Genomic DNA, 26,855 nt, shown 5'->3' on the forward strand with positions numbered 1-26,855 from the left:
ATAGCAAGTGTTCTGAAGCTGGGCTGGGCTTAGCTGCAATTTCTGTATTGCTAAGTGTCTGCCCATGGAAGGCCAATTTATTGGGGAAGACCTGTGGTTGAGAAGTGTTTCATACCTGTTTTCTTCTCAGTGCCTATAGTCTGGCGAAGATGTCTTCTATTTTAGAACGTTGTTGGCTGCAGTAGACATTTTTCTGTATTTTGCAGTCTCCATCAGTATCTTCCTACACAATCTCAGGAGAAATTAAAGCTATTATTCTGTGGGTGTAGTGAAGCTGGAAGCACTTTCTGCTCCAACCACCTGAGTAAATTATTTGGGCAGCGTGTCACTTTTAGGTTTGGTGAGTAGGACCCACACACCATTTTAGTAATGTGTGAAGTATCCAAAGAAAAATGCGAGGCTACTGAAGAGCTAAAAAACATGATCCATATCTTGTACATATAGCTGGTGTTAGGATGTTTTAGTACCATTGAAATAGCTATTTTTCTTTTGGATGCTCCCTCAGGGTTTCTTGCATTCGCCTTCATTTGTATAAGGAGAAGCTCATCACAATGCACATACTTTTCCTCTTGTGTTGCACATCATGCTTGTTGGAAGTTTTAGAGGAAATACCTTTCTTTAAACAAATTCTTCAATTGCTTCATTGTCAACAGCGCTGGTTTTTTACACCCTGTTAACAACTTCCTGAGTCTGAAATGTGATACGAGTTAGTTGGATTCACATCACTGCAGGCTTTCATCTAGCAAAAGGTAGGATTTAAGCAGTGGAACCTCTACATTTGACTGTCCTGAACAGCTTTGTAAAATGCTGCTGGTTGTTTATCTTTGGCAGGAGTTAATCTACCAAAGTCAACCTATTTTCAAACTTTAATATCCAAAACCTAAGTCTCAATCTGCTCTTACTGGATGACCTAATCTGTGAGTGATGAATGAATTAAACTGCCTCTCTATCTACTAATCAGTAGGTAGTGCCTCAAAAGAGGGAGATGTCCTTAATAGCACTGAATGAGAACATAACAATGGCCACACTGTGGTGGCTAGTTGCTTTAGCAGTAGCTGTTTGTGATGCCTGGAGAAAAAGACTAAGTGTATGTGGTGTGCCCTGAAAACTCCCGAGCTGTTTTCAGTTCAGGGGCCTTTCCTGAGCAGGATATGATTCCTGTCTGTTCATCCAGGCTTAAGCAGATCTCTCATCCAAGCTTTTATCCTATTTCTCATCCACTGTGTTCTCTGATAAGGTGGCCCACTGCCTGTTGTGTGAAGAACTACTTTTTGTTTGTTCTGAATCTGATTTCCACCAGTTTCACTTGATTCCTTCTAGTTCTTCTGCTGGAAAAGATAATCAATTGTTTGAAGACAGAGAGCCATCAGGTATCCTTCTCATGGCACTCTGTCATCTCTTTTGCAGGTTTGAGATTTCTAACTTATTCAGATGCTACTCAAAAGGAAGGTGTTCCATATTCTTGATCATGCTTTTTGCCTTTGTCTGAAGCTTTCCCAGCTCTTGGTATATCTTTTGTGAGATAAGGGTAAGAGAATTACATGCAGCAACAGGCAAAGTGTAGATTTCTGCATGGGCATAGAGTTGATTTCTATTTAACTGTTTTCTGTTTCTGCCTAACAGTTTCTTAGGTTTGATTACCTTTTTTTTTTTGCACTGTTGGTGAGCATTGAGGTGACTTTTTCATGAAAACCTTGTGTTAATTTTGTAGCTGCCCTTTTATAAACTAGCCACTCATCTCATACAATCCTCTTACAGTTTATCACATTTTGGCCATGTCCTTACTACCTTGAATAGCTTTGTCTCAACAGACTTCCTAGCTGCACTGCTCTCACCTTTGCCCAGGTCTTCTCTGGATATGTTAAACAGCCCAAACTGAGATGCTTCACTGGAATCACCACTTCCTGTGAAAACTAGCCTGCTCTTGTCTTGTTCACTGTTTAATGTTTTCAGTCACTTACTCATCCAGGCAAAGATCTCTCCTCTTTTCTCTCTTGCCTTCAAGGCTTTTTAAGGCCTTTGTCAAAAGCTTTTTGTGAATCCACTTTGTAGAAAAGTAATTGTTAGAGCCCAGTATAACACCCTTTTTGCTAGTAGGCTGCAGCTATTACTTTTATATATATAAAAAAGAACTTTATGTTTGTGTGTATGTGTGCGAAAATCAAATTACGACTTAACATCTCCTTAGTCAAGCAGAGCATTCTCAGCTGCTGACGAAGAGCCTGGCCTTCCAATATTATAGTGTACCAGCTATATAAGTAGACAACAAATGTATATAAAGCCCATTTGGAATCAAAATTACCAAATATTAGGACATCTTATGAAATGTCCATCTGCATTTTCAGAAGCTCTCATACCTGGCACTTAAGGATCTACCTTGCCAAAGTTAGGTTTCAACCCAGAAGGCGTTCGTGTCAAGCCTATAGAATTTATGGGGATAATTAAATTGATGTTATTGTGCCCTGTTGGTTTGGAGGGGATTTGTTTGTTGGAGATGAAGGATGAGCCAAAGGATAAATGAGCACAGTCAAGTGTAGACTACTAAAAATAAAACGAAGAAATGATTTTATAGAGGCATTTGTTCCAGGGTAGATAGCTGATGGAGGGCAGAGCTTAGCTGCTGATGAAAGCTACTGTGACAAATGACTGCAACATTTACACAAGCTTGGTTAGTCAAGTAATTCTTCTTCTATTTAGCAAATTGTTAGTGTTTAATTACTTTTGTAGGTTTGTTTTTTTTTTCTGTAAAAGGATGTGGAAAACCAAAGAAAAATGGTCAGTGAGCTGGGTTTTATTCTTTGACCTTTGGGTAAAATAATTTAATAAATATGGTAGTGGCAATTAAGGGTACTTCTCTAGCAAAATTATGCTGTAATCTTATTGGAAAGCAGGATTGTTTTAAAAGAGATGAAAGGTATCTATTTCAAACCTTAATAAAATGGGATAGATATGAAAGGTATCTAGTACAAAATTCCATGTTCAAAAATTCAAAAATGAACCATTTCAAATTTCAACGTTAGACTTCTTGCATAATAAGTATACTTTTGCAGTTACGCTGCAGAATAGAAGATAATTGTCGTAGTTTACTATTGGTTGGAACATTTAGATGTCAGTGTCTAATGACATTTACATCACATTATAGATGGCCTCTTAAGAAGCTAATTATAATAATAACGAAGGTTATATTACTCCAGTTGTGTTCGATTAAGCTTTGCTGTAAAACTATTTAATTATGGGCCATATGCACTGAGGTGGGAAATTTGTCTTGATGGTACTGTATGAAGTACACTTTTAAAAATAAGCCATTTAAAGGTGTCAAAACTTTGATCGTGGTTTTTTCTGAAAAAAGAAATTGCAAGAAGCTTTACCTCCCTGAATAAAATGTATTGTGGTAGTTAAAGTGCTAGTTCAAGAGCTAACTGACTTTTAATCCAGTTTTATTTTGGGCTTGCTTTTGATATCACTTGCTAACATCATCAAAGGATGTGAACAATAGTCTTATGCATTCACTGGCAAACATTAAACCGATTTAAGCCAAAATTTGCAAATGTGACTCATACTTTTTTGTGCTTGACTGGAGATGCTGGGAAAAAAAAAAAGTCTTATTTTAGTTATGCTGCTTCCTTTATATTTGAGAAGGCAAACCTGCTTTAGAGTAACTTGTTAGAGTGGACTGCATATTACTGCAGATTTCTTCAGTGCTTTGCGTTGCACTGTCCTTACAATTAAGTTTTCTTGCTTTCTGCCACAATGAAAACAATAATTTTGGTGTGCAGGACCATCTATGAGAACTCATTTATTTTGAAATATTGGAACTAATAAGGTTACTGTACCTGTAGTAGTTACTGTTAATTTTTTTTAAATTCTGATATGGGGTTGCACATGAAAACTGTAGAATTATTTTCTTTCCACAGCACAACTTAGACTACTTTTGAATATAGCTCATCTTAGTGATGATGCAGCCATAGAAGTAGTATGCTACAATCCGCACTCTTTCTTTGTGTCTTAAATTATGATTGTGCATCTAAGCAGAAATTTGGGGAAGACACATTACACTGACTATTAAACTCTGGCTATCAAAACATGAATTAGATTTAATGCAGATACAGCCAATAATATAACTTGTTAGCAACAAATGCTTATATTGTTCTTTATTTTAACTGGAAGTGAAGGCCCTGTGCCTTGTTACAGCCAAGAAAATTACTTTGTTCTTGGCGGCTTACTCCCAGAAAAATATGCACTATACAAACATGAAAAAATATCATATCCTTAGGTTATCTAAATAGTAGAGTAGCTCTTTACTTCAATTTTTATTACTTATTTCTAAAGATACTGAAAATTGTATTAACACTGCAATGCAAGAGATGCATTGCATGTATCGTTGATTTGGTAAGCTCTGATGGGCTGTGTAATCGTGTGTCACTGTCTGACACTCTGGTGTGCTAAAAGAAACACCAAAGATTCAGTAGAATTTGCTTTGCCAACTGTAATGTGTGGGACCAGTACTGTGCATAAAATTGTGTATTTTTCTGTTCAGTTTTTATTTTATTTCTTCTGATTTCTTTAACTGTATATTCCTTTAAACTATGAATGATAGGTGACCTTTTCATTTTACAGGATTCATTTTGGTTGCATGACAAATGCCTAAAAAACAATATTTGGGGAGGTTTCGTTGAGCAGATGAGTTACGGCAGGCTCAGTTACCAGTGATTGACGTTATGTGACATTTTCTCTGGGAATTTATATAGAACTTTTCAGAAGAATCATGTAATGAGCCTCTTAATCATATTTCATGCAGTTCGTATTGATGGATGTGTTTTTCACTGTACAAGAGACTCTAGAGGACATGGCTGGTGATTGATTTAGGATAGGCAGGCTTAAATTGGGAGGAGAACAAAGGAAAATATAACATGCTAGTTATGAGAAGCAGCAGCCACGTTTTTACATGCAGTAAGGAAACATTCACCTATTAAATTTGTTATTTGGATAAGTATATGTTACTTGTCTAGAATATAGTTGATATTTGATGTGGACATTGTCATCTCTCAAAGTAGTAGTTTGGCTTGTTAATACACTGAATATTTTTTGTTGTTGTTGTGATAGGCGAACACAGCAAAGAGGAAAAAATATTGATTATGTAATGAAGGATTAGAACATGCAAGTTAAGAACATCTAAAGGTTAATTCAGGAGTAGTACTACAAAGGGGATTAAATAGATTATGATTTATTTATTTAATATTACTCTTACATGAGCAGTGAGATGCTATTTTTAGTACAAACTGCAAAGGAGAATGTTTTGGCCTGAGAAAGTTTATAGTCCAAATAGATAAGATAGTCTCAGGACTGCATACTTGCAAGTTTGAGTGACCTATATACAGATAGGCTTAGATCCCAAATCAGAAAGAATGCATGACTGAGCTGCTCCATTGATGCCAATAAGATTTCTCACAGCCTTGAAATTACACATGCAATAAAAAAATCTTGATGTATCACATCATAACTCTGTTCCCTGACCACTGTAGGAAATTGATCCCAATCTCTGAAGTGTTAGTTTACTTTCTTCATAGCTTTTTTTGATGCATGAGGTGAGAGCTACAGTCAATTTTCTGTGAAGGAAAAGATGTGAAACAGGTGAAAATAGAAGTAAATGCTTATACTATGGGAAGTGAATTTCAATAAAACACTGCACTTACGATGCCTGTCTATTTTAAAACAATTGTTAAAAGAATTCAAGTAATATTGTGGAATTTTGGAGGCAGAAATTTGAGATTACAATTCTGCTCTTCTAAAACAGTAAAACAATGCTAGATAGTGTTATTTACCTTAAAAATTCAGTACAAGAGGATAAATAACTAAGGAAAACATTGGCAATTACATTGATCAGTTCTTTACCAATTAGTTTGTTAAACAGACAGGATAGCTGTTCACTCACTTTTCAAGTTGTACTGCTTGGTTTGTTGTTTTTGGTTGTTTTTTTTTTCAACTATAAGTATATAAAGTTTTCTGTTTTCTTCAGATATGTTTCCGAGTTGGGTGTAAAAGTTAGTTAAATAGTTAATGGGACTACAAAAGAAGTTGTTTGGTGCATTTCAATTTTTTTCCTATAGAGTTCAGCCTCATTAATAAGAGGGAGGGTGGGATGGCTTAATTTATGGTAAGACTGATAAATATTTTTCCCTGTAACACTTGACCAGAATTGTCAAGTAGTAAGAAAAGCAGGATGAGTTTTTAACAGAGAGCTCTATGCTAACTCAGAGGTGAGAAAGCTTGTGTGCATTGAGCTTAACTCACTATTAGTTCACCTTGACTTCCTGGACGTTCATCTTTTTGAGTGTGGTGCAATGAACGGAACTACAAGAATGCTAGTTCACTCTGTGCCAACTTTCCACTCTCCCTATCTGGTGATGATTGTGAGGAAGTGCAGCAAATGCTTAAGCAGAATGCGTCAGATTTCTGGGCAGCCACACAATGGCAACAGCTGAAGCTAAAGGCAGGCTCTTGTACGTCAGTTGCAAAAGTTTTCAACTGTCAGAGTCAAGGATGAAAGGTGATGGGATAAGCTGAGTGGGAGATGGACAGAGTTGAGATATTTGTACTGTGTTGTGCAAAATAAGCTTGACCTTGCTGAAACCTTATAAACACTGTGGGAATGCAGCTTTTAATGGAAGTGGTTCTGGAGTACCCGAGGACTTAATTATTGTGCTTGCTGATCTAACACTAAGTCTGTGATCAAACAAGAATTTGCAGAGTTCAGAGCTATGTGTTGGTGGAGGGTCCCAAGTGTTTGTTTTGTATTGTAGTAGACTTGGAACTAGGGCAGCTGATAGTTATCAAAACAATGTTTGAGAAAACAGGTGAAGTAAGGGATGAGCTTAAGGACGTCAAGGCAGGCAAACTGAAGACATTTTGTGTGGATTCTGCCTCTTGTAATTGATGATCTGTAACTTTTTTTTTTTTTTTTTCTTAAGAGCCACTCATCTGAGGCTTTTGCAATTTTTTACAATGAAGGTGGTGGAACACTGGAACAGGTTACCCGGAGAAGTGGAAGATGCCCCATCCCTGGAAACATTCAAGGCCAGGTTGGACGGGGCTCTGAGCAACCTGATCTGGTTGGAGATGTCCCTGCTTCTTGCAGGGGGGTTGAACTAGATGACCTTTAAAGGTCCCTTCCAACCTTAACTATTCTATGATTTTAGACTAGAAATTGCATGAGTTCAGAGAAGTGAAAGAAAACTCTGGTTCTCGTATATAATAATTTGTCGCAGGAAACAAACTTACAGGTGCAAACATTTCTAAGTTTATTATTGCATCATTGTTTGTAGCTTTCATTCCAGAAAATACTCATCTTCAGAAGTTCTGTTCCTCTGAAATGAGTACACTAAAAGACACAATTCACTCTTACCTCTTCAACCTACATTCTTTAGTTCCCTGAACTCTTTACTCTTAGAATTCAAGTTTTCACCTGTTTTAGGCATCTGGGCTAAGCTAAGTGTTTAGGCTTCCTCTATAGTTAGAGTAGAAAAGATATTTCATCCCACTGAGTTCTGTAAATTGGTGTATAGACATGCTTATTTCTATCTATTGATTACTTAGAAAAGACTTTCACTTTTGTTACACAGCTACGTAACTTCAGATACTGTTATTACAGGCCCTGATGACAATTTCCTCTTCTTCCGGTTTCCAGGTATTTTACCGATTTCCCTTCTATCCAGTATTTACCCAATGTATCATGTTATTGCTCATTTAATGACTTTATTGATTTCTTAAATGTTAAACAGATTTTATGCAGTTTTAAATTAGATTCCAGTGGTTACCTCAGTGTTCAAGTTGGTTTATTTATTTTTTTTTAAACTACCAGCTATAAGCTTGTAAAAGCTCAATAATAAGAATGCTAGTTTCTTTCCCCAGGTCATAGCAGTAAATGACTTATAATTTTGGTCACTGTATTTTTTTTTTTTTTCAAACAGCATAACCATTTGTTCTTTTTATATTCATTTACCTGTCTCCTGAGGCTATATAAGTTTTAAGATTCTGTTTCTTGCCTTTGAAACGTCACTATGTTGTGTGGAATTAACTGAAAGAGTTTGTGTAAAATATACAACTTGGTTAAGTTGTTTTGTGATAATGTAATACTTGCTATGCCTGACATGGCTATAAGATTGATGTGTACAAATGAGGACAAGCTCGTTACTCTCATGGATATGAATCATCTAAGTAAAAAAAATGACTCAAAGGCAAGAGCAATTTTGTACCTCACCTTTGTGACAGCAAGCAATTTGTATTTTGGGAGTTTTGAATATCATCTTGTGTTTCTGGTTTCTGTGATGCCAATGTCTGTTAAAGTTGTATGTTGTGAAGGAGTCTGTACATCTTGCTGCAGTGCTGCTTGAGTGATAAAATCAATGTATCTAGACATTTTTTGTCTCATTTATACTTATTTTAACATTAATACATTATTCTGATTGGGTGGTATTTTACACCTATTTGCATTTTGCTTTTGAAAGCTGACCAGCAGCAAAAGTTGACAATGGAAAGTTAGACCAAATGACTGTGCTAAGCGTCTTTTACTCAGGCTATTCTGCCCAGTTACATCAGATCTGATCGCATCTGAGCCTAGTCACCTTGTTGTTGTGTGCCATTCAGTTCTAAGCTCTTGTCATTTTATGGTTTCTTCTACAAACAGAAGACAATTTATAAAGCTGCCTTTGGCTGCTGAGGGCAAAGTAGTGAAACTGTATGCAAGCGTACTGTGTATTAAAGGCCCACCAACTTGCCATATTACTTTTAAGTCAAACTTTCAAGAGTCCAAAAGTTCTTTTATGGTTTGACTATTTTTATCTGAGGATTGTGTGCTTATTCTTTGTTCTCCTTTGAGAATAGTTCTCTAGCTCTGTTTCTGTTTCAGGCCAAGATTAGAAGAATGGAGGGTTGATTCCTCTGTTCCATCTCGTTTTACAGCTTAATAAAGTGTCTGCCTGCCCGTCCTACAAAAATTAGGGCATCCTAATTTGTAGCTTCTTAAACAAGTATGAGCTCAGGTGGAATTGCACAGATGGAATATATCCATTTGTGACAGGGTGTTGATCTCTGAGTTTTGGAGCAGTTGTCACAGAATGACAAGTGGATTTTGTTTACTTCTCTTTTGGCGAATTGGTTTAGTTAATTAAAATCTTAATAAAACAGCGGGATTTAAACAGTCACTATATTGCCCACAGTGTTGTCCCCTGACTGACTGGATGGCAGAACAAGACCTGGATATTTAAAGGAACTGAGAAAAAAGATAGGTCCTCTCACCAGTGGATTTTATTGTAAAAGGGATCTTTGGTTAACACATTGGCAACTTACACTGCCCATTCTTATGAAGGTCTCGAAGAAGAAATGGGGCGTTTTCAAAGATTTTATTTTGTCTGAGAAGTATTTTAAAATAAAGTATGAAATATTAGCACTGTTGAATGAAATTAATAACTAAAAATAATTAACATTTAAGGCTTAGACAAAATTGGTAACTTTTTTCTAAGTTTTGACTTTGAACTGTGCCCTTGTCCAAATATTTTACATTTCATTGTTTTTCTTGTCTGTCACTTGTGCATCCCCCTGAGATTTTATCTTATTACCTTGTTTTTAATATACCCCAGGGAAAAATAAACTAGGACTAGCCTTGCATTAAAAGCATGACTGATGGATCTATTTAAGCACTCAAAACCTCAGAGCATTTTCAGAGATGCATATGAAATTGGAGTCTGACAGCCCAACTGTAACTCATTCTCCAGGTATTGGTGAAGTCTCAAGCTAGAATTCGGTGACCCATATGTTTCTACAGTTAAAACTATAATATTCAAGTAAAGCAGTGCAAATTAAAGGCTGCATTTGAGCTCAATTTCTGCCTATGATTGAACAGATTTTTTTCATGCTGGATTAAACCTTTAAACCATCAAGCTGAGAAGGAAATTTGCCTGCTGGTGAAGGCAGTGTGGATCACTGAGCAGTTCTAGCTTCATCTGTGTGGGAGACTGCTTTCCTGCAGGCTAATCCAGTTCAGCTGACTGTCAGCTGTCTGAGGACCATTGCAGACCTCATCTATCAATTAAATTCTTTGGCCTTGCCCCCTGATAATCCAATGTAGTTCATACTCAGTATCAAAACCTTCCACAGAATACTCAGGGGATAGTATGAGAGAAAATTAACTCCATATAGCAGATGGCATGCAAAGCCATAGTCCTGTGGCTTACTGGCAGCTACAGTTCTGATAGCCCATTGCACTATTTGAGTATTGCCTGTACTAGTATGTAAGATAAATAAGGGCTTGTTTTCTGGCCCTAAAAGCAAGCAGCACAGCATGGCTTGTGTCCTTATGGCTAAACCTTCTCCGCTGCAAACAGCTTGGCTTTATCCATGTTGTCTATTTGGAACAGCCATGGCTTGACTTATCCGCTGAACCATTGCCTGGGAGAGAGCTAGTTGGCAGGGAGTCAAAGCTCTGCTAGAGGCTGTGTTCGTTAAACACTGTGAATGACTGCGGACAGTGACTGAGTTAGCGGCCTGATCCTGCTGAGTTTACTAATTTAGACATAGTAATAAACCTTGTATAAGGAACGTGTTGGAACCTCTGCGATACATACAATCATCTCCTAAAGGTAAATTTAGTAAGTCTACAAAGAAGAACTGTAGCAGTTCTTCATAAAAGTGATTAATGGTCTACAAATGAGATTCAGTTAAGTGTTTCTTTGTAACTGTAAGCTTAACCCATTCTATGGGACATCCAGCCCTTGATCAGAATACCAGCCACACTGGTTTTTGATGGCGTCAATGTACGGGTAGGTAGTGTACAGACAGTTGCTGTAGCATAGTCAGAAAATGCTGAGAGTGCAGGATTTTGTATCACTGAGCATTTCCAGCCTTTCTGCAGCCTTTCCTCTGTGATGGAACTGGGAGGTGTGCCATTCTGCCTCTGTAAGAGTTATGTAGACAGATGTTGCTTTGAGACTTTACTCTCTTTATTCAGGAATTGATGTGGGAAAGAAATATTATCCAAAAAAGTTTATTTAGTAGTTTCTTCCAGACACAAACTGCAGGTCTGCTTTTGAAAGGAGAAGGTGGCTAATGGGTACCTTGCAGCTCCTGGCAAGCCCTGGGGCCTCACAGTAGCTATTAGAGCTTATTTGATACATCTAAATGACAATGAGATGTCCAACTCTGTTTACATTTTTAATGGAATTAGAAAAGTGTCTGAACTTGTTAGAAACTTTTTTTTTTTCTTTCTCTCTATCTGGGTATATTTCATGGCTGTGTCTTACTACATTTGTTTTATGATACATTTGTGATGCTTCTTTTCTGTTGCCAGTTTGGGAGAAGTCCTAATATCACTTTATTGAAATAGAAATTGCAAAAATGCAAGAAGTGACTATGTGATAAATGTCACTCTTGCTTATATTGGATGATTTCCAGGCAACAGATTTATGTCAAATTATAGCATTTAATGATGAAAATACTAACAGCACTTTCAGAAGAAATTACTTATTTACAGGAAACACTTGATTCTTGAAAGAAGCCACCTGAGTCTAGGTGAATGCTATGTGCTAAACTGTTAGAGGGGGTAGGGCTTATTTATTTTTTTCTTTAAATTCAGCAGTGCTTGATGAACAGCACATATGCAAACCATTGTGCTTGTTGACCTCCTCAGCTTCTGCAGGTTATCTGTTGGAGTAGAGACAGAAGTAGCAGGGGGCATGTTCATAAGGAGTGCTCATTTACTGGAGTTCTCCGAGGTGAAGTTGGGTAGCCTGTGTTAGAGGCATTAACAGTTTGGAACAAAACCTACTGGGGATAAGTTTAGACTCTTTAGCAATGACAGATGGTGGAACTGTTCAGTTTATTTGTTCACAGTTTACTGTCTAAAGACTGAGAGTGGTGTATTTTGTTAAAAGTATGTGGGAGAGTGACACAGATAAAGTTTACTTTTCTGGAAGAGTGTTGAACTGGAGAATGAGACTGCTAAGAGGAGGGAAGGAGTGGTAATCAGGGATTCTGCAGCACGAGTGGAAGCTGAGAGAGAAGAATGAGGGGCAAAGACAGGTGTCTAAGTTTAACAGAGATGGGAAGAAAAAGATTCCTACAGGGATTCAGAGACTGAGTAGGGTTACTTGAGTCAAGGGAGGCACTGAAGACTGATGATCTGGAGAGTAAAACTGGATGAAAGTGACAGTTGCTTTAATCAATTTTATTTTCAGGGAAGTTCCACAGCACCTTGCTGATTTTCAGTTTAGATTTTATGATCGGAGAAACTGGGACTACAACAAGCAAGAGGAGGTTGTAAGTTTAGGTGACTGCATCTCTGTCCTTGCTTCTCATGCAATAACTTGAGTATTATATATTGTTCACATTCTGTTCTGAGGTGCTTATTTGCAAAGGACTGTTTATAAAATATAGTGTTTTAACTGCCTCTTCTTCTTGTACAAGTAATTGTTTATGGATTTTTTTATATATAAAATGGTACTATACGTAAGTATTATTTCTAGTGTTGCTTCTGTGGATCCCCCCCTTCCCCCACCCCCCCCAGTTCTTTATCTTTTTAATTGAATGATACTTTATTTTGGGACTGTTCCCATTGATTTCACCTGAATTACTTAGTTAGGAAGTGTATATATACATGTACTGAAGGGATTTGTTTCAGTTTTCCCAGAATAAGTTTTTGTTTTTCTTTATTGATAAAAGGACTTAGTTGCAAGATTGATTGCTATGGGGTTAATATTTAAAACTTAGTATAGATCTCATTCTAACTCACAAGTCTATTGCTATTCAGAGTTCTTATCCAAGGAAAAACAAAGATTAGTGAGGGCAGAAAAATCCTGTTCCTCCTAGACCTACTCTGGGGGTTGTTTTTAATGGTTAATAACATTTATTTTCTTTCCGTAGGCAATGTTCAGTCTCCGCATGGTTGAAAGCGAAGCTGATGAGGTGAATTTGCATGGTGTCACAAGCCTTGGTTTAAAACAAGCCCTGGACTTTGCCTATACTGGACAGGTACTGTACAGCTCTGCAAATTAAGAAACACAAATGAAAGCAAACTTCCATAAAAGCTGAAGATAACCTTTACAGAGGTACTAGAAATTATTTTGCTTGTACACTGCTTAGTACAATGTCTTTTGGTTTAACAGATCTTACTTTGGATATACTGATTGTGTGTGGTTTTCTTTTTTTTTTTTCTTTTTCTGTAGAGGGATTACCTAATAAAAACATCGCTTATGTGCATTGTTACCAGGTAGTGAACCATGTAGGACTTGTATGCCCCTTTTATGGTGGCATGGCTGTTCATAATAACTTAATGTGAATTGATTCTACATGCTAAATTAAATGTAAAGAAAGGAAAAATACCCTAGATGTTTTCCTACTAATAAATATTTATAAACTCTACTGTGTTTGACAAATTATATAGTTGAGAGGAAAAGTAGTCTCTTACTCTCTGGACAGGTGCAGTCCAAGCGTCTTTGTAAATGCTTGTAGGTACTGTACATCTTTATTGTAGCACCTTTTATGACAGCAGGTTATGTATCTTGTTATGTTACTTCAGAAAATGCAGGATGATGCTCGTCTTCCCCTTCCATCCCACCCCCCCCCCCCAAAAAAAAAAAAAAAAAAAAAAGGAAAAAAGTGTATAAAAGTGTATATAACCTGCTATATCTGTGCACTGCATGCTTGGACCGTGTTGCTATGTGACTTCATCTCAGTTCCAAGTTTATGGATAGTGAGCTCAGAACTTCATAATACCCACCTATTTCTGCTTTGGACTCTGAAATTTTAGATAACCAAACTGTTTCTGGAAATATTGCTACAACAGTTGAGTTCATTGATGTATCTTTGTTTATTAGTTAATTTTGAAAAGGAAAGCTTAAATCCATACTATGTTATTCTGAAAGAGTGGTTGGGTTGTACAAATTTAAGGCATCTATTTCCATATTGTGGAATGAGTAATTTTTTCAAAGAGAATTAAATACAAATAATTAAATGTATATTTTTAACTTGTTTTAAAGGAGCTGTATTTGTCACCAACACACACAACAGTTATAATTTAGCATTGATCTTTTAGAGCAGGACTTGTAATTTCTTTATTTGTACTATTTCAGAAAACTTAACTTATTTAAAAATTTATTTTATGTAAATAAGAGAAAGAGATGCTATGCTATATTACTGCTGAATTGGCTGAAGATCTCAGTACATGGCTTGTCATTGGTATGCTTTTTGTCCTTTCAGTTGAAAGTTTTGATATATAAAATTGAATGTTTCCTGTGCTGTGGAGCACCTGCATCATCTTAAAGTCATTTGAGGCTATAGGTTGATTATTCTTGTTGCTAGATAGAAGTATCCAAAATATACTTTCTAAAGCCAATTTTGAGAAGACGAGTTGTAACTGACTTCTTTCTAACCCATCCTGTCTGCTGTGAATAGAAGTCTGTCTTTCAGTGAAATTCACAGTCTAATAAACCTGTGTAAAATATGTTGAGAACTCTGAAAGGATGGATTTGTGTTTCTTGTAGGCCAACAATCCACCCCACCTTGCTTCCAGAATAGTATCCTCAACTCCCTAGTAAATAATATGTGCCTTCTATCTTTGATCCTTTAGAGACATTTGAGTTTTTCCTTTTCAGTTATAATCTACTTTGAACAAATGAGTGGGCTTCTTGAGTTAAATGTAGGTGTGCATGTATGTATGGTTGCTCACATATGAAAGTGATTATAAGGCAAAGTTTGCACTCTGTCATGTCTGTCAGACACACCAAGTGCTACTTTAAAGCACAGAGAAATGAGGAGGATTGTCTAGGCCCTTTTGAAGACCACTTTGAAGCATAACTCAGTGATATGGGGGTCTGAGAATTAGCACTGTGGAATTTTCGCTTTTGTCCTTGAAATTCTTTTCTGGCACTGTGTTTATATGTATTGAGCATTGCTTATGTACTGACTCGGGCTGACAGAATCTGGGTGAACATTTCAAGGTAGTGAGTGGGAGTAATCCACAAAGGCTATTAATAAATAACTAGATTACTGCATGCTTACATCAGAGAGGGTTCTGAAAACAGAGTAGTCTTTAGTTTGGGTCTGCAAACTCTTTCTGATTTAAAACAAACAAACAAAATATTTCTTAGTAACCCAAAACTCATTCGTGCCAATTACAACCTTACATTGCTCTGAAAGCACAGGTATCAATACATGATCGGATATGCCTCTTAAAAGTGAAAGCCATGAGCTATTTTTTCTTTAACATGTTTGGACAAAACGTTAGCCTAAAAAATTACTGTTTCTTTAGGTAACACTGTGGAACTGACAACAAGTTAGTGACACTCTTAAAGCATCCAAATCTAAACAAGTAAATATTTCATTTTAGCTTTCTTCTCTTTATTTCTTTACTATTCTGCTAAACTTGTATTCAATTTGAAGTGTAGTAACTCAAATATAATTTTCTGTGTAAAATAATATCTTGGAGACATCTGGTGGAAATATGTAATATTGCATGATGGCAATATTTGATACCTACAGGTTTGGTTTTTTTTGTTTTTTTTTTTTTTTTTTTTTTTTTTTAGTTTGAAATATGCCTGCAGACTTAAAATACCAAATTTATCTTCATGTCTACTTAGGCAGACAGTGCCTTATTGTAATTACTACTGGAAATATTTTGCTTTTAAGAGAAAATTGATTGTTCAACAGAAGAAAAGAAAGTAGTAAAACTCAAGCTAAATATAAATAATATCATAATTCCAACTGAATTAATCCATTTCTATGGTCCCTAATCATCCCAAAGAAACAAATGTTGGTTTAGAAATAAATAAAAACTAAGAAAAGAAATAGCAGCAGAACTTGATTTTATTCTATGCATGTCAGCTCTCGGTAATCCTCTAATAATGAAATATTTGGAAAAAAAGGTCTTAAATACCTTCCCTCTTGCCTTAGGTATTTTACTATGTACTTCCAATATTCAGAATTCAGAGATACAACTCTTCCTGTTATAGTTGATTCTTTTTCTGTTGCAGTTGATGTATCCTTTCTTTGTAAAAGGGCTTTAAGGTTATTCTCTTTCACTTCACAGCTGGCAGCAATAAAGCCAAACCAAAGTCTCAGTGACTAGATTACTCATGCTGCCTCCTCACAGAGGCTTTTTGCAAGTGTCAGTTGTGCATTGGAAGGGCGGTGGTTGAAGTACAATCAATATGGAACTATGTATTTTAGATATGCATAGAGAGAAACAGTTCTTGGTGCAGGGGTTGCAGCTCACAATTCCTTCTAAGTAAGAGTCTTAACCACAGGGTTAGAGAGTCATGGGCACTGTTGCCTGCTCTTTTTGACTTTGTTTGTTTTTTAACTAGTCTGTAACCAAGAGACATAATCTCATTTGGAGGAATGGGATAACCCCTAAATAAGGCAGCGTAGTTGGATCACTCGTCATTGCATGACAGAATGTTTTTGATCAAAAGAAATCCTTTTCACATTTGAAAAGTACCAGTGCTGAAAACAGGCTCTTATAAAGTGCCGTGGGACTGAATAAGCAGTTTGAACTGAAGTGTTGAGGCTCCTTATTTTAGAGGAGGCTCTTGCATTCCTCCTCGAATTTAGATCCAGCAAACTACATCATTTATGTTAATCTCATATACACATATAGAACCTAAGTGATATCATCATTTGAATTGGCTGACAGGCACCGCGATATAGTTTCAGGAAAGAAGAATTGTGCAAGAACGCTGGGTTTAATTTGCAGTAGATTATTGTGATCCTAATTCAGCAAAAATACAAATACGCAGTTGGAGTCCTATGTGTACTGAAATGCTTTGCGGATTTTAATCTTTCTTGTTTGTAATTATCTTTTGTCATATCTTTCATCTATGGTAATGGAAATATTTTGCATTTAGATAGAATTTTCTTTGAGGACCTCAGAACACATTACAAAAGCAAGTAATCGCTGTCCTTACTTTGTTACATCACAGACGGAATTTTTTTTTTTTTTTTTGAGAATATAACTTTCCAAAGACCACACAGCAAACTAGCAGCTTTAAGAGGACTTAATACCAAGTTCTCCTGACCAAGTCCTGTTTTCCTAACTGGCTGGTGTCTCTTTTTCTAGATTATAATATTTTGGTTTTGTATTAATAGAAATTAAGTTAAATTATAAAATTACTCTGAATTACCAAAGCTGAAAAGAAAGAATCAGGCAGCCCTAATATTAGAGATGTTTTACATTCAGCTCTTTCCCCAAAAGCGATTTTTGGGGTAAGTCGTCCTGTGATATCTTCTTAGCCCAAGAATAGCACAGCTTTACACCCTGCTTATAGAAAGAATGTTGAAATATTTCCTTTTCTTGAAAGCCACATGTGAAGCTGCATTTATACTGATTCAAAAATGGGCTTTAAACTTTTTCTGTTTCTTACCATATTTAACAGATTTTTTTTTTTTACTTACAAAATGCTTACATAGCAGCAGTCTTTAATAAAGGTGATACCAGTATATTAGTCTAGTTACAAATCTAGAACTGCATGGTATTTTCAGATATATTGTTATTTCATGTACTTGGGTTGCTCTCAGTATTACTTTAATGCATTATCAATGTGAGTCCTATTTGATTACTGCCTTTATTTACTGCCTTTACCTTGTATTCAGATAGTTTAAAAACTGTCATTCTGTAACAGCTATTATCACTCTAACAAACAGGTTTCATTTCATGAACTGGTAGGAGCAGTATCAGGTGGTTTGGTTTCTTTCTTTGGTGGTTTGGTTTTTTTGGGTTTTTTTTTGTTTGTGTTTTTTTTTTCCAAGTTAATGCACACAAACCTATGGTTAGTTGAAGTATTATCTTGCAGCTCTTTGTGAAATTGTTATTTTTCTTTTTTAGTCAAATACTACAGCTTAGTTATTTCTTTAACCAAAAACAGGAAAGAGAGAAAGGTCGTCTCAGGTATTAAAGAAATAGTAGAAATATGTATTTCTAAGTACAACTGTTTCTCCTGATAATTGCTTTGATTCCTTTATAGAATCCTGAGTTTCATCTCTCATCCAATCCCCTGCTCATTTAACAGTGACAGTTTTTTCCAGTGATCAACCAGTATTTCGTCTACCACTTTCAGTTAAGGCCAGGGGAGACAGCTCTCAATATCTTAGCACCTCTTATTTTGTTAATCCTTTCTAGCTCACTTGTGGATGAGATGCATTGCAAAGCTGTACTGTGATGTTTGATTTTTTTGGGTAAGTGACCTCCTGCATCCTATGTGTGCCAGTTTGTTGTAGTTCAGCCCCGATCGGGACCAGACTAGGCAGTCTCTCTCTCACTCTCCCTACCCTCTGAGAGAATAGGGAGAGATAATATAAGGAAAAATGGCTCGAGGTTTGAGATAAGGACAGGGAGAAAATCCTTCAAGTTACCGTTACGAGCAAAACAGACTCGACTTGGGGAAAAACTATTCATTTATTACTAAAACTAGCAGCATAATGAGACAGGGAACAAGATAACCTCCCTCCACCCCTCCCTCTTCCCAAGCTTAAGATTATCTCTACTACCTTCCCCCCCGAGCGGCACAGGGGGGAAGAGGGAATGGGGGTTGCAGTCAGTTCATCATACTTTGTTTTATGCCGCTGCTTCATGGTCAGGGGAAGAACTCCTCACATTCCTCCCCTGCTCCATTGTGGGGTCCCACCCATACGCCACAGTCCTTTGTGAAACTGCTCCGGCGTGGGTCATCTCTTCCACGGGGTGCAACCTCTCCAGAACAGCTGTCCCAGCGGGCCCTCCATGGGCCACAGCCTCCTTTAAGTATCCACCTCCTCTGGTGTGGGGTCTTCCACAGGCTGCAGTTGGATCTCTGCTCTTCCGTGGACCTCCATGGGCTGCAGGGGGACAACCTGCTCCACCATGGTCGTCACCACAGGCTGCAGGGGAATCTTGGCCAGAAGCCGCATTACTCCTCCCCCTCCTTCTGAACTGACCTTGGCATCTGCAGCCATTCCTCTCACAAGAAAAGTTCTTCACAACAGGCTGGCAGAGGCCTCTCAGAATCTCTTCACATCATCCAGCTCATCTCCTCTACACCTCTTGCAGCTGGGCTCAGCCGAGTTGAGCCCAGTTGGCCACCTGGCAAGAGGCCAGAGGGTGAGGCCTGCAAGGCCCATGAGGCCTGTGCCTCCCTCTCTGTGCCTCTGCACCCGCTCAGCTTCTTCACATCTTCTCTTATCTTTTTTTTTTTTTTTTTTCTGTTTTCCCCTTCTTAAATATGTTATCACAGAGGTGTTATCACGGAACATTCTGCTACCAATTGGCTTGGCCTTGGCCAGCAGCGTATCTGCCCTAGGCCCGGCCGAGTCCACTGAACAAAGGGGAGCAACTTCTAGCAGTTTCCTACAGAAGCCACCACCTTAGGCCCCGCCTCACTAAACAAAACCAGAACACAGTTTCACTGGTTGCCTTTTGATTAAAGTGACGCATAGGGTTCAGTTAGCTGCCTGGTGTCCCTAGTGAAAATGACTATCCGTGTTCTTTCCTACCAGGCACAACAACCTTTCCAAGGTCCTGGAAAACTGATTATGACAGAACTGTGTCTTACTGTACATACTTAACAACATTTTTCAGTGCAATTTCAAAACCAAAAATATGAATTTGATATGTTTTGGACACTTCCTTTTTTACTTCTATCGGGCAGATAATCTTGTTTGTGTGCCTAGCACTAGGTTACAGCTGCTAGGGGTTAAGTTTGCAGTTCAGCTACAGAATGCTCAGAAGGCTTAGAATAATACAGATCTTAATTAACTCAGTTTATGCAGTTTATTGCAGAGGAAATTAAATGTTTCATGTTATTTCCTCTTGATAGGTATCAAGCTATGTACAGGACAGCTTTTCTAGAGCTGAAAGTGATCAAAGTAATGAAATGTCTTCCTAAAAATAGTGAATTTGGTTGGAGTCTTAATTACAATATTGATATTTACTGACATTAACAGTGCTTACTTCATAATGATATGAATCTGTTTCAGGAGAAGTTCGGATAGGACAACAGGAAAAGTCTTTCACTGAGAGAGTGATTGATCACTGGAATAGGCTCCCCAGGGAACTGGTTACAGCACCAAGTCTGAGAGCTCAAGGAGTGTCTGGATGATGCTCTTAGTCATATGGTTTCACTTTAGGTAGGTGTGTGAGGAGCAGAGAATTGGACTTGATGATCCTTATTAAGTGCCTTCCAGCTGGAGAGATTCTGTGAGTTATATGCTGTGCATTTAACATAGATTTTCATTTAGTTTTCTGGAAAAATATTATGACATATATCAGAGAAATGCTGATTCCTTCTGGCATTGGCTAATGAGACACCTGGGTTTTGTAGCAAGTACTATCAAACATTATGTGCCAGGGCTTTGGGCATTGCCCACAGGGGACTAGAACATTCTTTCCCTGCTCACACTTTTTTGGAGCAGTGCTTCTCAATGTGAGTGAAGCCCAGGATTCAACTGAAGCACGAATGAACAGGGAGACAGGCAGAAGTGCTAACTGATTGAGAGTGAAATGCAGTTTAAATTGCTCTAAAAGAGAAGTTACCTTTTTTTGATTGCTCTGAAGCATGCAGTATGGTCTCCAGAAGGAGAAAAAACGTGGTACTATTGTTAGATGCTTTGTTTGAAATGCTGATCACTGCAAGTAGAGTCAAGAAGGAATTTTCTTTTCTATCAGACTGGCAGGTATCTTACCATTTTTTTCTTGTTTTCTGTGTTAAACTCCACACAATTTAATTTCTAGAATTTTCTGACATGATATTACATATTTCCTTAATATAATAGCGTAATGCTGCTTTATTTTTAATGTTAATCATGCCACCACCTAACTTATTCTATGGCCCCAAAAACAGCTGTATAGAAATGATAAGGAAATATGGGAGTATAAGTGAGTAGCTGGAATGAAGATGATAGAAGTGCATCCTCAATCTCTCCATCTTTGTCTGGGCACACAGTTTAGCCTCCTTGGGCCTAAAGTAGCTTTATTTTAGTGTCTTTAAAAGTGTCTGGATGAAGTATAATGGCCTGGCAGATACAGGGAATAGATTAAATGATCTAATTGTTTTTTGCGCTGTGGAATCATGAGATTCCACAGAGGTGATAGATAATCTGGACTTTGCCTTCTCCTTTAGGCTGTAAGCTTATTTTGTAGAATCATAGAATTATAGACTAGTTAGGGTTGGAAGGGACCTTTACAGGTCATCTAGTCCAACTCCTCTGCAAGGACAGGGACATCTCCAACCACATCAGGTTGCTCAGAGTCTCGTCCAACCTGGCCTTGGATGTTTCCAGGGATGGGGCATCTACCACTTCTGTGAGCAACCTGTTCCAGTGTTCCACAACCCTCACTGTAAAAATTTTTTTCCTTATATCCAGTCTGAATCTGCTTTGTTCTATTTTAAAACCATTACCGCTTCTCCTATCCCAACAGGCTCTGCTAAAAGTTTCTCCCCATCTTTCTTACAAGCCCCCTTTAGGTCCTGGAACACTGCTATAAGGTCTCACCCAGGGCCTTCTCTTCTCCAGGCTGAACAGCCCCAACTCTCTCAGCCTGTCCAGCCCTCTGATCATCTTTGTGGCCCTCCTCTGGATCCTCTCCAACTGGTCCATGTCCTTCTTATGTTAGGGGCTCCACAGCTGGATGCAGTACTCCAGGTGGGGTCTCACAAGAGCAGAATAGAGGGGCAGAATCACCTCCCTTGACCTGCTAGCCACACTGCTTTTGACACAGCCCAGGATGTTGTGGGCTTTCTGGGCTGCAAGTGCACACTGCCTGCTCATGCTGAGCTTCTGGTCCACCAGCACTCTGAAGTCCTTCTCAGGGCTGCTGTCAATCCATTCTGCATCCATCCTCTATTTGTGCCTGGGATTGCCATGACCCATGTGCAGGACCTTGCACTTGGCCTGGTTGAACTTCCTGGAGTTTGCACGGGCCCACCTCTCCAGCCTGTCAAGGTCCCTCTGGATGGCATCCCTTCCCACCAGAGTATTGCCTGCACCACACAGCTTGGTGTTGTCGGCAAGCTTGCTGAGGGTGCACTCTATCCCACTGTCCATGTCACCGACAAAGATGTTAAACAGTGTTTGTCCCAATACCAACCCCTGAGGAATGCCACTTGTCTTTGATCTCCACCTGGACATCAAGCCATTGACCACAACTCTGAGTGTGCCCATCCAACCAATTCCTTATCCACTGAGTGGTCCGTCCTCCAAATCCATGTGTCTCCAGTTTAGAGACAAGGATGTCGTGCAGGACATTCCCATTCTTTGTTGCAAAGGACAGTTGAAGGAGTTTCCTCCTCACTCTTTTGTCCATTACTGCCCTCTTTGATATAACCGTACAGTTTTTTCGTTGGCCTGTACTGGTTTGTTGGTTGTAGCGGGGGCAGGAGGCATCAAAAGAGTAGGAGGATCTTCTCAGTCTGGGCAATATGGCGGTGGGGCATGAGTAGTCGTCCTTGAGCAAGGATAGTGGTTCATACAGTGCTCCTAGCCCAAGAATTTATAGCTGCTAGTTGCTTTATGTTGCCAAGAAGTCTCCCAAAGAAAACTGAAGAAAGGCAAAATATGTTATCCCAGTTAATCTTTTCCATGCTTACCTGGAGCTCTAAGATGTATTGGGTTGGAAGAGATGCAGGATGAGTTGGGAAAGGAAGAGGGAAATCTTGGAGGAAAGGGGTATGAAGTCCAGTTTTAGAGCTACTGCCCAGAGTGTAGTTGTACAGAGGGGTCTTCAGGGCCATGTGTATCTGTGACTATTGGACTGATTATAGAATTCCCTTTTCTGCCTCAGAATTGTGCTTCAGAAGCTCAGGTTTAATTTAAGAAAGATTCTAATTCTTGCATTTTCAAAGCAGCTTTTCTCAATATATCAACTAAGCATAAATGTGGATGCACTTCCATATAGGTTTAAGTTGTGTGTCTAAGAAATGTGGATCTAAGAAATTGTGTTATCTGCCTTTCTGCATCTTGTGAACTCAGCATTCTGTTGCAAAGAAACACCAAATTTTTGCATCCTTTCTATCCCTTGGCTTATGTATCTGACCACAAGAGAGAGTGAACTGGATTTAGTGCATGCTCTCTGAAGGGTTTGTGGGAGAAAAACAGCTTGACAAAGGAGATCAACTCGAAAACAAGCAGTATGTCAGACCTGGTGTCTTGGGAAAGTTACTTACTCAGGCTGTCTGCAATATCTGCCCATTGGATACAGGAAGAAGGTGATTAAGCTGATTTTCTTGGGTAGCATCCCAGGCCAGAGAAAAGTTGAGACCATAGTGAAAATTAACCCTCAGAAATAAAGGATTGATTGTAAGATGCAGCCAGGTGCAATACCTGAATTGCACCTAATTAATCTGAATATTAAAATAGCAGAAAAACCAGTCTTAAGATGGCAGGTATCATACAAAGGCACATCCTTCACTGGTGAAGATTGTGAAGTTTGTGTGAAGTCAGTGCTTCCAAATTACTCTGAGTTTCTGCTCTGATAATTATGCCTTGTATCTCTTGGGTTGAGGATGGAGTAGGGAAAATTTTTAGTTTTCACACTAATAATTTGTGATGAATTTTGAAGGTGTGAATCCAAAGTACATCTTGGTTTTCCTCTCCTTAATTTTCAATAAGCATCACTCTGAAGACCTCAGAGCTATTACTTTGAGGGTTAGACAAACAGAGGAAAGTTGTCACTGTGTGTACTCGTGGTGTGCATATGGTGGTATTTGTGCATGTATAGAAGCTAAGAAGTGTGGAATAATTGTGAATTACCCCAGTTTTGGTAGAAGGAAGGCTTGCAATATTTTCTTCCTTCTTCACTTATTGATCTCTTTTTCTTGTGGGTTTCCCTAGCATGCAGTTTGATGATGATGAACATTTAATATAAATAAATAAGGGGTTTTTTTTGCCTATATCCAAATGAGTACTGAATAAAAATTCAGATGGTTCCATTTAAGGCAAAGTCTTGAGAAGAGACAAAATAGACTTTCCTCTGTTTTCTTGGGAAACACAAAATGAATATGTTACCTCAGCAGAATGAATCTTACATGGTATAGGAAAGCTGTAAGAAATATGTCTGCCACCTTGAAATGAATTTTTGTTGCTGACTTTGTGCAAATCACCTCTAGGTAGTAACCAGTCACCCTCCTTGCCTCTTGTCCTACTTCTTGTCTCATGATGCTACTAGTATTATTTGTTAAATGGATTTCTATAGCTTTAAAATACATTAATATTATCATCACAGTTAAATGTAGTCTGTCTATGCCTACAAGGTAGTAATCTGCTTAGGTTTCTGGTTCTCTTCATATTATGTCTTTAACAATGCTAAGCTGGTGGCTGGCACTTAGTAAGTAATATGGCATCAGATGACAAGTTCCTCAGTGTAAATGATGTCTGAATAACAAACACTGAAAGGTCTAAACCAGCTTGTTTTGTCAGTCTGACCTTGAGTTCTCACTTGAAAATATTTGACAGTGCTGCTCACTTTTTAAAAATACACCCGTTAGAGATATTTTTGTAACTGAAATCACTTTAAGCTTTCACTTGAACTACCTCTCATCATGCATAGCAACCTCACTAGCACCAGCCAAAAAACCCTGGTTGTGCTGGGCCTGATTCTCATTTACATTAAGATCCTTACATGTCTCTCTGGCTAGATAAAGAACTTTTATACAGTGTAAATTACACAAATGTTCACTTAAAACCTAGTATGAATATATAGAGATTTGCACAAGCTTTAAGCATGTCGTACACTGGCAGAACTCGATGTAAATTAGTTCTTGATATAAACAAGAATCAATCTCCTTCTCTCATGTTCCTAATATATCTATTATGTTGGAGATAATTTGTGGTTTTGCTTGAAGAAATGCATACATGTGGGTTGTTTTTTTTTTTTCATTTCCCTCAAAACCAGCTTAACTGCAAAAGATGCAGATGAGTGTCTTTCCTTTTGTTTGCCAGTCTCCTTATTCCACTGCATTTGAGACATATAAATGATGCTGCGAGATAAAACTAACTTGTGTGGGCAAAAGAAAAAGGATCTGAAAAGAGCTTTACTTCCCTGTTGAGCAGTGAGAGACTGACCTCATGTGGTGTGAAACCAAAGTTGCCTGGGGAAATACAACAAGGATAAAACTGAATAAACTGAGTATCTCTGATTTTTTTTTTTCTCATGCATTTCTGTTTTTTATTAGATGCTGCACCACTTATATTTAAATAATATTAGTTTGGATAGTTTGTAATGTGATTGCTGGTAAGAAGTTGACCAGTGTCTGTATTCCCAAAGACTTTTTTGTGTCCTGGAAGTGATGCTCTAACAAGCTGACCCCAAGACAGCAGGCTAGGAGCAGAGGCCCAATTATCCTGGTTGCTGCCTGTGCATGATTTTACTTGAAATGAGTAGGAGTTTCATGTGAGCAAGTGACAGGATAATCAGTCTTGGTTTCTAAGCCCTTTCTGGCACTTCCCCAGCAGCATGCTCACTCTGTTCCTTCACAGCCTTGCTCTGTAAAATGAACAGAGTGGTTATGAAAATTATGAAGTGGTACCGTGCAGAATGGGAAGGGTATTCCTAGCCTGTATATTTTTTAGAATGACAAACAATATTAATACTGGAGACTTCTGAGTCAGTCCTGTTGGCCTGATTCATCAGTATATAAGGAAGCATCCACGTGTATGGATAAAAAAAAGGAGATTCTGTTATTTTGAAAAGTCTCTCTTTTAAAATAAATAACATGCACTTAGTTTTAAAGTATTTAGGGGTGTGGTGGTTTAGCCCTCATCACCAGACAGTTTATGGATTCTCACAGGAAAATTGCTTAAAAATCCTTTAGACAGTTCAGGTGAACTTTAAAAACTCTATCCCCATCCTGCAAAGACCTCTCTGTGTTCTTAATTGTATTCTTTCTGTTCTTCTTGTTGACTTAAATGTCTGAAATAACAAAGGCCTGTAGTATTTTCTACAAGTATGCTGAGCTCTATGTGACAAACCTTCAATTTTCTTCTTTACAGATTCTCTTGGAACCAGGGGTGATACAGGATGTCCTAGCAGCTGGGAGTCATTTGCAGCTGCTGGAACTTCTCAGTTTATGTTCTCACTATCTCATTCAGGTGAGGCTTCTCTGCCTGATTATCAGCCATTTCTGTTTGGTAAACTTTCATTTGAAGCCTAATTTCATTAGTACAATACCTGGTGTAACCTAAACAGCAATAAACTGGATTTCAGGAGACCTGAATTTTGAGTGTAAGTTGAGTGGTAGGTGCTTTCTCATCCCATCCATTTTGTCCACTTCAGTCCTGAAAACAAGGGTGGTCAACTGATTGGTATCAGCACATGGGAGTTTGATTCCCTCGTTTACCAGAGAATTTGTTTTATTCTGCCTCAGCTTACCCAAAGTTAAATATTTTTCTATTGCAATCATGAGTGTTGTGAAGCATTCAGATGCATAAGTGTTCACAACAGAGCACTGATGCGTATTCCGAGGCACTACTACCTCTCACTGAAGATATAGGGCTTATTACAGTGGCACTTTATTCTCAACTGGCCTCGTGCCCATAATGCTGATGATATTATCAACATTAAGGCTGTCATTATGAAGCAAAAACTGAATCCAGTAAAATATTTTTTTTGTGCTTGACTTGTACAGGAGATGGCTCACAATGGTAGCAAGAACGTAACTTTAATGTGTATCTGATGAAAGGCCTTATAAAAAAAATGGCAATAGCAATTCTACAGTACTGTTTCCTTTACTTTGTATTTTTTTCGGTATTGTTTCTGAAATAGAGTGCATTGGCTGTATCTGTGCAACAGTTCAACATGGAAACGCATGTCAGCACAGTCTTCTCCTTCTGCACTTGACTTC

The 26,855-nt window shown here is 38.1% G+C and overlaps 1 protein-coding gene across 1 annotated transcript in view; it reads left to right on the forward strand.

Annotated features, from left to right (window-relative positions):
• Window positions 1-26,855, forward strand: part of KLHL32 (kelch like family member 32) — a 129,876-nt gene that overhangs the window by 42,992 nt on the left and 60,029 nt on the right. Inside the window, exons 5-6 of the mRNA XM_086744429.1 lie at window positions 12,913-13,020; window positions 26,005-26,103. Coding sequence (XP_086600555.1) covers window positions 12,913-13,020; window positions 26,005-26,103 — 207 coding nt within the window. The remainder of the gene's footprint in view (window positions 1-12,912; window positions 13,021-26,004; window positions 26,104-26,855) is intronic.

The sequence above is a fragment of the Chlamydotis macqueenii genome, chromosome 3, assembly GCF_036417535.1.
Source record: "Chlamydotis macqueenii isolate bChlMac1 chromosome 3, bChlMac1.mat, whole genome shotgun sequence".
Classification (NCBI taxonomy): domain Eukaryota; kingdom Metazoa; phylum Chordata; class Aves; order Otidiformes; family Otididae; genus Chlamydotis; species Chlamydotis macqueenii.